Source organism: Osmerus mordax, chromosome 16 (genome assembly GCF_038355195.1).
Source record: "Osmerus mordax isolate fOsmMor3 chromosome 16, fOsmMor3.pri, whole genome shotgun sequence".
Taxonomy (NCBI): domain Eukaryota; kingdom Metazoa; phylum Chordata; class Actinopteri; order Osmeriformes; family Osmeridae; genus Osmerus; species Osmerus mordax.
Window position 1 is genome coordinate 5,685,555 of NC_090065.1, and position 15,932 is coordinate 5,701,486.

Consider the following 15,932-nt stretch of genomic DNA (forward strand, 5'->3'; position numbering starts at 1 on the left):
TGTTTTAGCTCATTGCCTTGGGATATTTTTACATTCACACAGTGTCTATTTCCTGGCGCTGAACTCTCGAAGAGAGGACTGTAGTGTAGCTCCATGCAGTTTTACGAACCCACAACTCGCCCACATTGATATAGAATTCAACCACAGTGTGCAGTAACATCCAATTACCAGATTAATTAGCCAGTGTTTTCCTTAGTCTTAGCGTCTAGACTTCTCACTTTGCAAGAACGATTGACAAAGCCATTAGGTTTCTCGTTGCAAGAATACTGCCTCTTTACATAATAGGCCTACATGCAATATTGTAGCGACCGGAGGTAGCCGTCGCTGTTGTTGCTAGCTTTAGCTAGTTCCGTGATTGTAACGCAAGGAGTAACTGGACTGTTAAAAGTTTTTTCTTATTAAAATTATGGTTGTGAAATGTGGGATAGTGGTGTGCCTATAGTGTTGGTGTGACGTGTTGGAAATGTGTCACTATATGAGACGCAGGGATTGATCAAATCCGGTCAAAATGCATTCACTTGACGTGTTACTCTGCAAATATGTTAGCTGGAAGTTATGTTATGGTCTATATGATATAGATATAGTATATCAACAGAACAAATATCACTGCCTCTAAAGCAATGTTTCAACGCTAGTTCCCAATAGTTTAGTGCTACTGTAAACAACAGTAAACTAGCTACTGGTACCTGGTTATGGCTTCCCCACTCGGAGGAGTCTGTAACACCAGAGGCCAGGTTTGAAATCCAGCTGCCCGCACTTAGGCCTATGTCACACTTCTTTAAATTGCTTGTATTGTATGAAGTGAATATGTTGTAGTTCTTCCCGTGGTGCTGGCTTCAGCTGTAGAATGTGATACAAGACTCAACAAAGGACTGAGGTGAAGAATATGTAGAATGATATGGCTTAGCTGAAATCCTGAGGTTTCGTTAATTGTGGTTTGAAAGTTCCAGCATCAGCTATGGTAATCCATGACACATTTCTGCTCATGGCTGCGTATTTCATCACGCAAAGCAAACACATTAGATACATTATAACCTAAACATGCAGCTCTTTTTGCCCTATTCTTAAGGGAGGTAGCCATGTATCCAGATGAGCCCTGAGGTCCCTGTTAATCTTCATTATCCTTCTTGGCTCATATTGATTGTCTGTCCAGCCCACTCCCTTCTTTTTCCTTCACCTTGTGGAATTGCCTGTCACTTTCCTCGAAGTGGTTACCATAGCAATAGACCGTTTGATCCAACCACAGGCCAAAGTTCTGATGGCTGAAAAATAGTCCCCGATGAAGAGAATGCTCTCTCTCTCTCTCTCTCTCTCTCTCTCTCTCTCTCTCTCTCTCTCTCTCTCTCTCTCTCTCTCTCTCTCTCTCTCTCTCTCTGTCTCTCTCTCTCCCTGCTCTCTCACTTATGAGTGATGTATGTGAGATAGGCATAGCTGGATAGAACAGAAAGCCACAAGTTTTATTAATCTGCATCAAGAAGAGCTATGGACTATATAATGCTTCAGGACATGAGACCAACTGAGGATTATTATAAAGGCAGTATCATAATATGTTAGGTAGTCTTAATATCCCTGACAAGAATACTTTTACTGTCAATCCTTGCAGCAAAACATTCAGAAACAAACTGTGTGCTGCCTGCAACATTCCAATTAAAGGGCCTGAAAGTCCCCGCAATTTGACAGCCTAGAAGCCACAGTTAAACATCACACTTTCACATCACATATCAACTAGAAATATCTCATCTTTCAGTATAAGAATGTATACATTAAAAAAGGAAAATGGTTTTGGTTATTTCACAAATTAAAGTCAAAGTACCAACAGTTTAATGTGGATCCAGGATTACTATCAGTGTGTGAGAGAACAAAAACAACATAACAGCTTAACATATTTGACCCGCTAATAAGGGTTATGACAGTGTGGAATTCTACCCTTAACTCGGTCTTGTTTTAGAACACAAATGAAGTCGTTTTAAAACACGATCAGTTGATCTTTGAATTTCAAACTGTCTGGATTTCTTTTCACAAAGAGTTCTTTGTGAAGCCGACTGATTGTTTGTAATAGCTTGTTCGTTTAGACTGAGAAAATTATGGTGTATTTCTGATCCTCGTTGCAAAGAAAAAATCAGTTATGATATGTAGGCCTATCTTTCAAAGTCAAGAGAATGAAGATGGTGAAACATCACAGATGTCTCATATAAGTGTGTCCTAACTTTAAGGCCAAGTGTTAACTGAGTGCTGCTGATCTTTCTGTGTTTGCAGACTGAAGTTAGCGTACCCAAGTTGGTGACTTGACAAAGTGTCATTGGAGACCAAGAGGTCTGAGGCAGAGTCTAGCTCTGAAGCAAACAGACTCTTTAAATCACACACTTACACGACAAATATACAATCTTGCAAATTGCCCTTTCTTTTTCTTTCTCTCTTTCTCTTTATTTCATTCATTTATTACTCTTTAATTAAGGGCATTATTGATTCGAGGTGAGGTCATGTGGCTGGACTAGAGTACGCAGTGGGACACACAACCAGTGTGATTTATATGAATGAAAATAGAGTAAATATTTTTGAAATGCGTCAAAGGAAATGGATCTTGGAAGTGGCAAGCAAAAAAGTTTTTAATTGATATCACTATACAAACTTTGGAGGTCAAAGGCAGCTGGTTACCTGGGGATGGTCATTGTATGGTAACACAGTGAATAACCTGAACAGGATCCTTTACTGTGAAAAGGATGGTCTCTAGAGACACTGATTCAGATGATATGTTCTTGGTGACAAGTATCTTTTTTTCTTATTCTGTCTCGTACCTGACCTCTGACCTCTGTGCCTGACCTCTGTCCCATGTGTTGTACATACCAGCAGACTTTAGATTTTGTCCTAATTTGAAAATATTAAAGTATTTTGCGTCTGTCTTAAGACTCTTAACATAGTTTAGGGATCAGGATTAAAAACCTTGTGTTAATTCTAATCCTAACATTTTAGCAATTCATTCCTGAGGCCTACTTCTAGATTGCTTTAAATAATGGCCTTTTCTCTGAAAGTAAAGAAAGATATAGTTCATCAGACACAGATGCGATATTACAGAATGGAGATATACTGTATTGTATGCACAGTGCTTGTTACAATGTTGCTGTCATAGGAAATAAGGGATCCTTTTGGCGCTATATGATGTTCTTTCTAAGCATATGGTACATTCACCTTTTGCAAATTGTACTACTAGGCCTGCATTTTGAACTATTTGAATCACAAACATAATTGTTGTGTGGGGTGTCTTTACAGGGCTGGCTCAGAAATGTAACAAGTGAGTGAGTTTTTTCTCACTTACATGTTATTTTTCAGCAACCAATGTGAGCCCGGGACAAGCAAACGTCAGCAATCAGACTTGGCAAACCTCTGCCTTCCAACAAATCTATGGCAAAAGAGGGTAGATTATGTGGTTAGGGTTTCCTAACACTTTTCTACTTGGGGCAAATCTCTTTGTTAGGCTGCTACACCAACAATTGCCCTACAGAAAGAGAAAAAGTGTGACACACTATGGGGTGTAAAGCCACAGATACTGTCCACGGTCTGACTTCGGTAGTTTGTACCTGTCTATCAACATGGCTGTCAGTCTGTCTTCCTGTTTTTATGCCTTTCAAGTTCCCTGTTGGTGATTCTTTGGCTGCCCACCCACTGATAGATCTGGTTGCAATCCTGCCAACCAACATGGCTTTCTGTCTATACCTGTCTGTCTGTCTGACTTTCTGTCTGACTGTGTTTCTTTCCACCTTTCTGACATTCTGGCAGTTAGTTCACCTTGCTTGTGTGTCTTCATGTCTGTCTGGGTTAGGGTTAGGGCAAACCCATTTCCTCTAAATTCCAGATACATTTACATTTAGTCATTTAGCAGACGCTCTTATCCAGAGCGACTTACAGTAAGTACAGGGACATTCCCCCGAGGCAAGTAGGGTGAAGTGCCTTGCCCAAGGACATAACATCATTTTGCACAGCCGGGAATCGAACCAGCGACCTTCTGATTACTAGCCTGATTCCCTAACCGCTCAGCCACCTGACTCCCCTGAAGATACATGAAGATGCTGTGAAACAGGGTGGATGGAGCCTAGGCATCAATTTGATAAAGAGCTGGGTGGGTGTTAGCTTAACAATCTATTTGAATACCAAGTAATTTGTCAAGCGAGCCAATAATCCAGTTCACTCTGTCTCCACACACTGATGACATACCGGCTTATAAGAAGGAAGCCAACTCACTCATAATCTTCCACTAACGCGTGGCACCGTCAAAGCGTCTTCTCTCATCTCTCAAGTAGCCCACTATAGCAACACCCTGCTCCAATGTGCGCGCAGGGTAACGCAAGAGAAGTGTCGGATACGGCACCTGCCTCAATAGCGCTTGTATAGACTTGACTTCACTTCGAAAGGAGTTAAGTTGAAAGAAAGGAAAAGAAGATTAATAAGTAGTAACAGAGAAGACTATAAACTAAGAGAAAGGATATACAAGATATCGATAAAAAAAGAAAAAAGAAATCTAACGGAGAGATGCTGATAATTTTAAGAATAGCGCTCGTGGGATTTGTCTGCCTGTTCCTTGCATCCGCTGGGTCTGCCTGCGGTCCAGGCAGGGGGTATGGGAAAAGGATACATCCGAAGAAGCTGAAGCCTCTGACATACAAGCAGTTTATTCCCAACGTGGCAGAGAAGACATTAGGGGCCAGTGGCAAATATGAAGGAAAGATAACTAGGAACTCCGAGAGATTTAAGGACTTGACTCCAAACTATAACCCTGACATTATTTTCAAAGATGAGGAAAACACTAACGCTGACAGACTTATGACACAGGTAGGATATTATTATTACATATTAGTGAATAGCCTACCTAGCCCACAAATCCGCTAGTTTGAGGCATGACATGGGTCATCATCTTTTATGATTTTATTGCTTTTTTAGGTTATGACATCCATGTGGTGCCATTTATTGTAATGATGTCCTATTTTATTTAGACATGAATCAGTGTAAAATAAATACTTCGTAGAGCGTATCGGGTTTTTGCAGTGAACCGTGATGTAAGTCTGCGGTTAGGTTTATCGGAGCATGACACCGTGGATGCGTTGCGCACGAGGGCTAATGTGACCGGCTCTCGGTAGTTAATGGAGCTATAACTTTAATAGGCTGCCCTGAGCCCATGCATCTCTTTCTTTCTCTTTTTCCTTCTGTGTCTGTGTTCACACTCACGCTCGCACGCACACAAACTGGCAAGTCAGGCGTGCAGCAAAGGCTATTGATCCCGGAGGCATCTGTTCCGATCAAAATACAATGAACATATAGGCCTATCGTTCGATTTTAATGCAAACGAAACAAAATTCAGACACAGATTATGTTCATAAGCTATTTATCAATGATACAAAAATGAATAATCGATGCATGATACAAGTCACGCATGTTCTATCGATAATGCAAATAGATGGTCTTATACTCTCGCCTTATATAGCCTAGACCATCTGATTATTCGAAAGGCCACGTACATTTTCAACTTTTTTGTTGCTTGAATCAGTCACTTGGCAACCTAAACCTGTTTTTCAAATGACTATATTAACCTAGACAATCATGGTTTTTAATAAATCTATATTTATCCTAACCGACAACTGCGAAGCACTAGCCTAAGATTAAACTTTTACCATTGCTACTCAAACTTTTGGTGGTGACCAGAACACTTTGGAAGTTGTCCTTTCACCTGGACATCTCATAGTCCTACTTAATAGCCTACTTGTTTGATTGGGGTTAACTAAGAGTAATAGTAAAAGATATCGTGCTTTCACGAAATAAAATCCGTTATACTCTTTGAAACCTTTTTTTGAGACCAATTTACTTGGTCTGACGCAACATTATCTTCTGATGGTGACCCGTTTTTCCTTTTCAGAGATGCAAGGACAAACTGAACTCTTTGGCTATTTCAGTCATGAATCAGTGGCCAGGAGTACAGCTCCGCGTGACAGAGGCTTGGGATGAGGATGGACACCATTCTGAAGAGTCCTTACATTATGAAGGGCGCGCGGTGGACATCACCACGTCTGACCGGGACAGGAGCAAGTACGGGATGTTGTGTAGGCTCGCGGTAGAGGCAGGGTTCGACTGGGTATATTATGAGTCCAAAGCCCATATTCACTGTTCTGTGAAAGCAGGTAAGTGGTTATTTTCATTCATAAATGATTGAGTGTCCTCATGTAGTCACACTAGACTACTCATAGCCTATGCCAAGTTGCCTTATACATGAATTATTAAGAATAATTAAAGAGGCTGATAATTACAACAACATATAGGATCTTCATTTTATAGTCCAGCTATGGATTAAATCTACTTTTATAAAGTTAAGACTACTTCAGACAGGCATAGAACACCTATTTAAACGTTCGATGAGATACACATTTGTTCATCATCTTTAATTGCATTTTAAACGTTAAACAGTAACAGTTTGCCTTTTGTATGATCAATAAATACTTTTTGCAAACGAATGTTTGCCTACTAATGTTCAGTTAGTTTTCGAGATAATCTATTTTTGTTTCGTTTTGTTTCCACACAGAAAATTCCGTGGCTGCCAAATCAGGGGGCTGCTTCCCAGGATTTGCTTCCGTTATTCTCGAGGATGGTCAGAGAAAGATGGTGAAAGACTTGAAAGTTGGCGACAGAGTGTTGACAGCGGACGATGAGGGAAATATTGTTTCTAGTGAATTTCTCATGTTTATCGACCGGGACCCAAAGACAATAAGAGAATTTTATGTTTTCGAGACAGAGGAGCCTCGTAGTACACTAAGATTAACACCTGCACACCTTGTTTTCGTCACCAACAACGGCACAGGCAGCGACACGACAGCTGTGTTTGCCAGTAACGTAACACCTGGGCAAAAGGTGCTAGTGGTGGACGACGCTCTGGAACACCTGAAGGCAGTAACCGTGCAACGGATTTTCGTAGAGGAATATGAGGGGTCTTATGCCCCAGTAACCTCGCATGGAACCATCATAATAGACCAAGTTTTGGTTTCATGTTACGCGGTGATAGAGGACCACAAATGGGCGCACTGGGCCTTTGCACCGGTCCGGGTTGGTCACGAGTTCATGTTCTTAACTGGCCTATTGAAGGAGCGCGAGTACCCTCCTACCAGAGATGGAATACACTGGTACTCGGACATTCTATACCACATGGGAACATGGCTGCTGGACAGCAACAATTTCCACCCTCTAGGAATGTCGAAAAGTTGAAAAATCAAGCCCTAGGCTATATATTTTAATTTCAAAGACACAAATGTGTATAAACTTTGGACCAATGGTCCCAGAAACTCATATTCATATCGTATTTATTCACTTACGTAGCTTAGGCTTCATTCATGAAATTTTAGCCTACTATGAACAGTTTGTGAAGAATCATTTTCTTAACCAATTTAGCCAACAGTTAGGATGACTGTGCAGTGTTCAAATGTGTTCTGAAATATCTTCAAATGTTATACGATTGTTATATTTTCATGGTTGAACAAAGTAGATATGGTCAATAAATTATATTTTTATACACTGTAAACCGTAGGCATACTTTATCTGGTTAAGTAGTCTAACATCCGACAGTTTCTAGACTATTTGCAAACGTCAAATGGGGCTGACTTGCGCTGACCACGCATGTAATTTAGGCTACACGATCTATAAACCTTTTAAAACGATGCTATCTATTCTGATAATTCAAGTGTTAAGGACAATGAAAATAAGTTTACAGGTGATTGGTCCCTTCTTTACAGCCCCTCTAATACAGGTTTGAACCTCATGTAGGGTTCGTTTATAGATGGGAACGGGGGTATCCTGCCTTTAAACTTGGTGCAAGGGAGGCCTCTGGTGGCCATAGACCAAATAACAAATATTTCATCGAATTTTTGTCAAACGGCCCAATTATTACAAGATGTGTATGTAAGATTTTGATATTCATGCTGGCAGATAGGAAAGCTATACCTACGACTAGACACAACTAAAATTTAAATTCTGCTTTAAAAGGAGATTCCACTCCAGAGTTGTAAAGGTACACGCTAGTCATTTGACACAGAATAGGCCTACTGCTGGCAGTTGGAGGCAACAGATGTCTTAGCAACATCTTAATCCATAATTTACACAAATCAATAACTGCTTATCCCTGACCCATGCAAATTAATCAGAGTTTCAGAATAATTCTCAACCCCCATCTTCTATTAGACAGCAACGAAAGCCACCCAAGCAGAACCAATAGCCTAAAATATCTACTGAACATTTCTTTTTAGATTTCTGTATGCTGTTGTTACTCTGGGCTTCTCACAAAAATCTAGAGCAAGGTAGTGTACTCATTTGCATTTTAAAACGGGAAATACTGTGTTTCAGATGCATGCCTTAAATTCAATTAAACTAAACTTCTTCTTCTGAACGTAGTCGTATTGCCGCAACTGCCGAATATTTCAGATACTGCGTTGTGCAACATTCACCACAAGGTGGAGATGTTCATTACCGATAGACGTTCATAGAGAAATGTCGGTAAGGCCCTATTATGCTAAATACATATTATGAATGTATTATATTAACTATCAGACCAATTATAATCCAACAAAGACTATGTTGATTCATATGGTATTAGCTCAACCCAACAGCCTATATAGGCTAAAGATAACATGAATGGGCCAATTAGCGGCTAGAATTTGGCTACCACTCACATTTTGCTTACTTAATTTGAAAAGTTTAATGTTTTAATGAAATATGCATTGATCTTGAATGTTAGGCTACTATTAATGTCATGAGTTTTCAACCTGTATGCGCGTTGGACATACAGGAAACAGAAATCGCCATCAGAAGGGTTAAACTCACCTGTTTTCACAGTAAATTGCACTGATCGTATCAACCTTCTCGAGGATAAAAGGCGGGCTGACAGCGTGAGCGTGATGCACGCGGGGGCAGGTTTGACCTACCTGAATGGGTCCTACTGAAGTCAGCAGGATTTTCAGTCGAACACTGGCAGTTGATGAATAAAGCCCTTCAATTGACACAACACGGACAGGCGAATGTCCGCTGGTCTATCCCCTAGCTCCCTCCCTCTCACACACTCGTCTGTTTGTCTGGCACCGGGCGGCGCACGGCCCATCTGGCCCATCATGGCACCGCCGCGCCCCCGCACAACAACCTGCCGCGAGAGCCAGGAGTGTGCTGAGCCAACCAATTTAGTTTGCCCTTCTGGCGTCTCGTGATGTTTCAATACATCAGAGATAAGATCATCTTAAACGGATATTCAAAGGTCATTTTTGTGGGCCTAACACATTTTTAGATTTGTAACTGAGATGGGCATGTCTATCTCTCCCCCCCTCTCTCTTTCGCAGTGCTTGTGTGTGCATGTGTGTGCTGTTTACATGGACTAATTATTGTTAGCTCACAGAGCTAAAGCCCAATTCATTAGCTCTTGGATCTCCGGTTTTATAAGTTTATGACTTCCAGTGCAGTCCCAGTGCAGTCTGACCTTCCTTTGCTACATATGGCCTATCCTCCTCTGACTGTGCACCCCCTACCTGATCTTTAATGAGAAGGCCCTGAGCACTATCACACCACAGGACTCCATGTAAGCATCCACACAACCCCACTACTAACTCCACACGCAACTCTCAGGCCATATCCATCCACGCACAACTCTCTCACATACCACACCGCCACCTGATAAAGCTCTTTCCCGTCACCACATTTTTCAGTGGTCCAGGGTCTGGGAATGAAGTGTGTAGACGTTTTCACGATACATTTGGGGAAGGGATGTCATTTCTGTCTGTCAGAAACATAAGCTATCTAGAATCCTTTAGAAACATTCTCTTAAATTCTATTGAGCCATGTGAAACAGATATACTCACCTGGCATACAGCATAGTTTAAATGGTTTAATCCCCCACCCTTATGAAAAACCCATCGCACTCCCTGATAATTCTAATCATATCATAACAAGAAAAACATATCCAGTAGGGACAGCTTGTGACTCACCCCCCCCCCCCCCCACACTTTCCTACTCTCACCCAGGGCTTGTGTTGTCTATGAGACATGTATCATACCTGATGAAACATTAAAGACCTTTATCTGCTGCTACTAAGCTTCTCAATATAAATCCCCGGTAATGGCTGAGCTTTCTTTATTCTTCACTGCAACACACACAGATGCACATACACATACACACACGTACACACACAAACCCACACATACACACACACAAATAATAATTGCGCACCTTGAGGGGCTGACGCATATTGGTGTTTACCTGAAGGATATTTGCTACTCTAGAGAGGGAAGGAAAGAAAAGAGAAAAAAATAGAAGAAAAGCAAGGAGAGAGGGAGGAGGGGAGAGATAACATTGTTAAAGGCTGCTGAGACTGACAGTAGAACAGAACAAAAATGTCCCTAGGTAGCATCCTTACTCTGATCTGCCTCTCAGCAGCCTTCTACCTCCATGTCAGGAGAAACTCCATTGATTTGTCTGTCTCTGGTTATTTCCCATCACAGGGCTCCACGCTCCACCACTCTGAAGACTGACATAATGTTATCTTCATTGCCAGTCAAACACTGCCAGCCTCTTACTTATCAGGCTGCCAGACAACAATGGCTATTAATTAATTTGGGGACGTTTGCACACATTGACTTCAAGCACCAAATCCAACATGTAAAATCTCATCATCATCTCTATATCTCAAGAGAGGCTCTGTTGTTTCAGTAATTTGTTGGTAAGAGGATTATTTTTTGACGATGGTCCTTCATAAATCACAGTATATTTTAGGATTACGGATAGTTTACAATGATCTCCCGGTAAGTAATTGAGAGAATGAATGAGGGTGAAGAAGCAAATGAAACATGAAGAGTGAGCCAGGGAGCTTGAGAGTGACTGAGATGGTTAGCGGATGAGGAAGTACATGAGTGAAGGAGTTTCTCATAGGAGGGTGAGCAAAGCATGAATGCATGTGAGAGAGAGGCATTGCATATGACTGCATTGTATTGAATATAGCTTTCAGTTCCAGAGGCAGGGGGAGACATGGCTGACAGTCGGCATTGATTGGCAACCCCGCCCACTGAAAGGGCTCTGACTGGGTTTATTGATCTATCTCCAACGCATTGTCAGAGCTCATCATTGGCTCTAATGATAAGGCTCTGAATCAGGCCCTCGACCTTGGACTGGACGTGCTGACGGAACAGGCCACTCACATCACCAGCCTCAAAAAGCACGTCCCCCAGAGCACACTGAGGACCACTGACTGCTTTGGGCTCTTGGAGTGCAATTCTTGCCTTCAATTAGTGTATATGATGATCAGTCAAATACTAGCACTTTAGTATATTTCAATGGAATTTATACAACTATTGTAGATACATAACATTTTCTATAAATCAGGAATGTCTATTTTCCCTCCATTTCTGTGGAAGTTGGCATGCAGACTGGGCAGATTGACTTCGGGTCATCAAAAGGACGGGGACTCCTCCTTGACCTTTCGAACCCCCAGATTCTCCCTGGCACTCAGGGCACTGACAGCGTCTTGGCAGAAGCTCCTTGGATTGGTGGAGGATAAAGGGCGCCCATCCAATAATGGGCATTCCCTTGGCAGGAAGAAGGAAGGACAGCCCGCTCCCACACTGTTAGTGAGGCCTGGTGACCCCAAATTGCAATGTTTTAGGGTGTGAGCGGCTGTCAGGGTGTGTATGTTTCTGTATCTTTCTTTACTCTCAACGAAGAGTCCTGTAAAAGCTCTCTCAGTCAGTGTGGTGATTACTTTAGAGCAGCAAAGCTGTTGTTTTTCTGCACTAGAGGGCAGTATAGATCTTACCTAACTGTGGGACATGCTTGTGTTCTTCGGCATTGCAACGACAAAATTATATTTTAGACAAGGGACAGAGAGAGGCTTGCCATGTTGATCAGGGGCCAAGTCCAAGTGCTCACCCAGATCTTAGCCAGGGACATGGGCAATAAAGCGATATGTTTGCATGTTTTTATATTGGGGTTCATTGCCGAGGAAACCCATGTGAGCACGAGGAGAACATGCAAACTCCACACGGAAAGGCCCGGGAGATTACCTACCTGAGCACTGGATGGAAGAGACTGGCTCCGGGGCCTGTCAATAAAACCTGTGCTGTCCTGGGAACCGTGATTCTTGAGCGGCAGAGCAGTAGACGAGGAGGTAGAGGGCAGGAAGTAAACATGAGGTGCCATATTGCTCCCTCTCTCTCTCTCTCTCTCTCTCTCTCTCTCTCTCTCTCTCTCTCTCTCTCTGATGCAAAGTGACAAGTATGCTTCTAGTGGCACCTTGGGTGCAGGACGACACCCCACAGGAGCCCCATGTGTTGCTCCAAAAATGTGAATATATGATTGAATACACAGACATTTGTGCTTAAATATAAGACAGTGGTTGCCTCACTGTTTAAGCTATGTTTTATCTCAAATTCAACTGGACTCTCCAAGGAGTATGAGATGTATAATATACAGAAATAGAGTAGAGAGAGAAAGAGACAGGGAGGGAGCGAGAGAGCCTCAGAGTGTAACCTAATTTTCTCCAGTCCCTCTTAGCAGTAATAAGCTTGCCCCCATAATTTGTCAATCAGAGCCACCTGATACCCAAACAGGCAGCCTGCACTACCTGCTTGAGCCAGACAGACCTGGCAAACACAAAATCACCCACACACATTTATGCACACACATCATGCGCGCACCCACACACACACACACACGCACAAGTGACTAACTCACCATCCCTTTACTGAATCAGTGCTCTACCACACAAATAGATTTTGAGATTTTTCTCATCCACATTAGCATTGAGAATAATACAATAACAATAACAACAATGACTAAATCCAATGTCCTGGCAGTTTTTCAGAAGAAATACAGAGGATGCTTAACAAGAGCTCTTTACTGGAACATCTTACTGTTTGTGCCCATTGGTGGGGAATAGCTTGGTAGGCAAAACCCCTGACCTCTCATCCTTACAGAAAATATGTGATTAAGCCTCAATCAAAATCATTTTCTTCATCCTCTTCATCTTTTCATTCCCTTTTTCCCCAAACGGAATAAATCATTAAATCCCAGAAGCTCATATCAAACACTGCCAGTTGTGGAGGCAGGGGGTGGCCTATCAATGTTTACCTTCTCTCCAAACAGTGTTTAGCCATGGCAGGGTGTTGTACTCACGTTGTGTGTGTGTGTGTGCATGTGTGGGCGTGCATGCGTGTGTGTGTGTGTGTGTGTGTGTGTGTAGACAGAGAGAGAGAGAGCAGCTGCTACTCTCTGGGTGTCTCTGGGGACCACAGCAGGCCTGTGTTTGCTTTGTGAGGCACATCAAGGGCACACCAATGAGAGGACGAACCAAACATTTGGACACCCCTCTCAGAAAGACACATGCACTCAGGCAGGGACACGGTCTGAGACCAAAACAGAAACACAGGTACAAGGACAGAGACAGATACCAAGACACAGACACATACGCACAAAGGCAGACACAGACTCCCACAAAGAGAGAGGGATACATGCACACTTATACAAACACACACACACACACACACACACTGATACAAACCGAGAGATGATTAAAGCAATAGTCACAGGTAAAGGAAAAGAGGAAAATGCACGACGATAAATCGTTTGAGGCTCGTGCCACAGTGGGACCTATAATGTCAATCTAGTCCGGCTATTGGCATCCATGATTAGGTTGAGAACCACACAGACCATCATATATACATGAGACACCCCCGGGGCAAGGGTATTGTGTGTAGATTGAGCCCGTCGTGGGGGTGAGACAGTGGGGGCACACTTTGGCCTGTGGTGCTTAAGAACCCCCTGCAGCTGTCTGTGTGTGTTACTGCTGTGATGCAGGATGAGGCCGTAGCACACACACACACACACACAAATTATGTCTGGGTGTGCTTCTGTGATGGAAGACGAGGCCAGAGCTGGAGAATGCTCAAGAGATAGGACTGTTATTAATGACTCATCAGTGGATCGTCAGTTGACAGACAACCACACACACAGACACACACACAGACACACACACAGACACACACACACACGTGCACACACACAGTCACATGTAATGATTCCGCTGGTTCTGTCTTATTTATATATCATGCTTCTTTTGGCAAACATTAGCCAGCCAAATGAACATGTAACTGTCTATGTCTGGTAACATATAGTACAGTAATGACCCAGTACATATCATTACTACCATGAACCCTGTCACAGGATCCCAATGAGCACATCCACAGCCTTTGAAGGAAGCTGCAGAACCATGACATGCAGTAACATCCCAGCCAGTCCTCTGTAGTGCGTGTATGTACCTCCTAGACCAGTCAGCCGCCAGTCTCAGGGAAATGTTAGGGTTCAGTGATACAACATGAGTGTATTCATCATTCAAACAGGGAATGTAGATGTTGACTACTCAGCCATGGTGCAGCAGCAGTCAAACTCCTGCAGTCCTCCAGTCTCACACACCCGGAAGGAAGAAGAGTCGCTCACCTTTGAGTTAAAGTCAGTCAAGATCTGCAGATTTAGATAATCTGGACAGTCTGGTGTGGGATTAAGTGGGAAACATTGAGCTGTTTCATGTGATTGAATCGTCATCAATAAGATGTATTGCAAAAAGTGGATGTTTACGTCAATTTCGTAAGTGAAACGTACGTGCAAAAAAAGAAATGTCCACCAATATTGTAGCCCTGATCATCTGCTTGAGTTTTTTTTTATCAACCCTCACTAGGAGTAAGAACAACTAAATCTCTGACGAAGGCACAATTAAATTTCCAGTCATGGGCTCCAGTCGTGGAGCTGAGCCAAGTCATCCAGCATATAATCCTATGTATCAACATGGATAAGAGAAGACAAAGGCTTGGTTAATTGGCATTTTCAAAAAACAAACTCTGACTACATTCACAAGGACATGTCAACAGAAGGATGGAAGTTTCCTGAAAATCACAAACAATTTTGACTGAGAGGATGGCAAACATGGCGTCTGCCACTTGCACACAGCAACGAACATAGCGCCCAGGCTGTGGTTTGTGGCATCTGTAGTGATCTGTAGATATACTATGGTACAAGTCTCTTTAAAGTTCATGCCCTGGCACTATATTCTACGTTTAGGATGAAGTCCATGCAACGAGGACCAAGTAATACCATTCAAATCAATAACACAGAAGTAAAAATGGGAAAATAACCTGCTTTAGTGAAAATGTTGTTTGAATAGTAAGTAGAAGCTTGAATTCATAGTAAAAACACAGCACAATATCAAAATTGACAGGCAATCTTCCCTAATGCACTGAATCAGCAATTACATCCTTGGTACTAAATGTCAGATTTAATTCCGCAACCTAAAGTAATGCAATGATTTCACATGACATCTCCAATCGGTGAGTTTGGAGCTCTGCCCAAAGAAAGAAGAGACTGTCACATAGGGTTAGAAATGAAGACAAAATAAAAAAAGGTTTTAAATCAAACAGAAATATTTAGCAGGTTTTTGTTTTAAGACTCATGTGAAGTCATAGGTAAAAACATTTATATACCTCTATTGCTCTCTATCTATGCATTATTTTGTCATAAATTATTTGAGGGGTTTTCATTCAAACAATAGATAATCACCATTTTTGGTATTCACAGAATACACAATGAAAAAAGTAAAAGATGGCATTTACGTCAACAGACCTGCTTTAGGCTGTCACATTTGTATTGACACCAATCTCCCTCTACGCCCCCTCTCTCCACGCTCCACTGCCACCATTGCTTCTCACCCACCCCCAATCTCCTTCTCTGCCACCCCTAAAACTCCCCCCTCACTCACCCTAAACCCCCCCTCTCCTGCCCTCCCAATCTCCCCCCTCTGCCACCCCCACAGCTCCCCCTCACCACTCCTTCATTGCTCCCTGCCGATTCCTTTTTGTCCCTTCATCCTAGACACAAACAATATG

General features: G+C 42.4%; 1 protein-coding gene across 1 annotated transcript; it reads left to right on the forward strand.

Annotated features, from left to right (window-relative positions):
• The first annotated feature begins 4,491 nt into the window (after positions 1 to 4,491).
• shhb (sonic hedgehog signaling molecule b) lies at positions 4,492 to 7,239 on the forward strand. Its single transcript, XM_067253491.1, has 3 exons — positions 4,492 to 4,824; positions 5,903 to 6,164; positions 6,563 to 7,239. Exons 1-3 carry the CDS (start codon positions 4,525 to 4,527, stop codon positions 7,237 to 7,239), a joined length of 1,239 nt encoding a protein of 412 aa, XP_067109592.1. The 5' UTR covers positions 4,492 to 4,524.
• Positions 7,240 to 15,932: the final 8,693 nt, after the last annotated feature.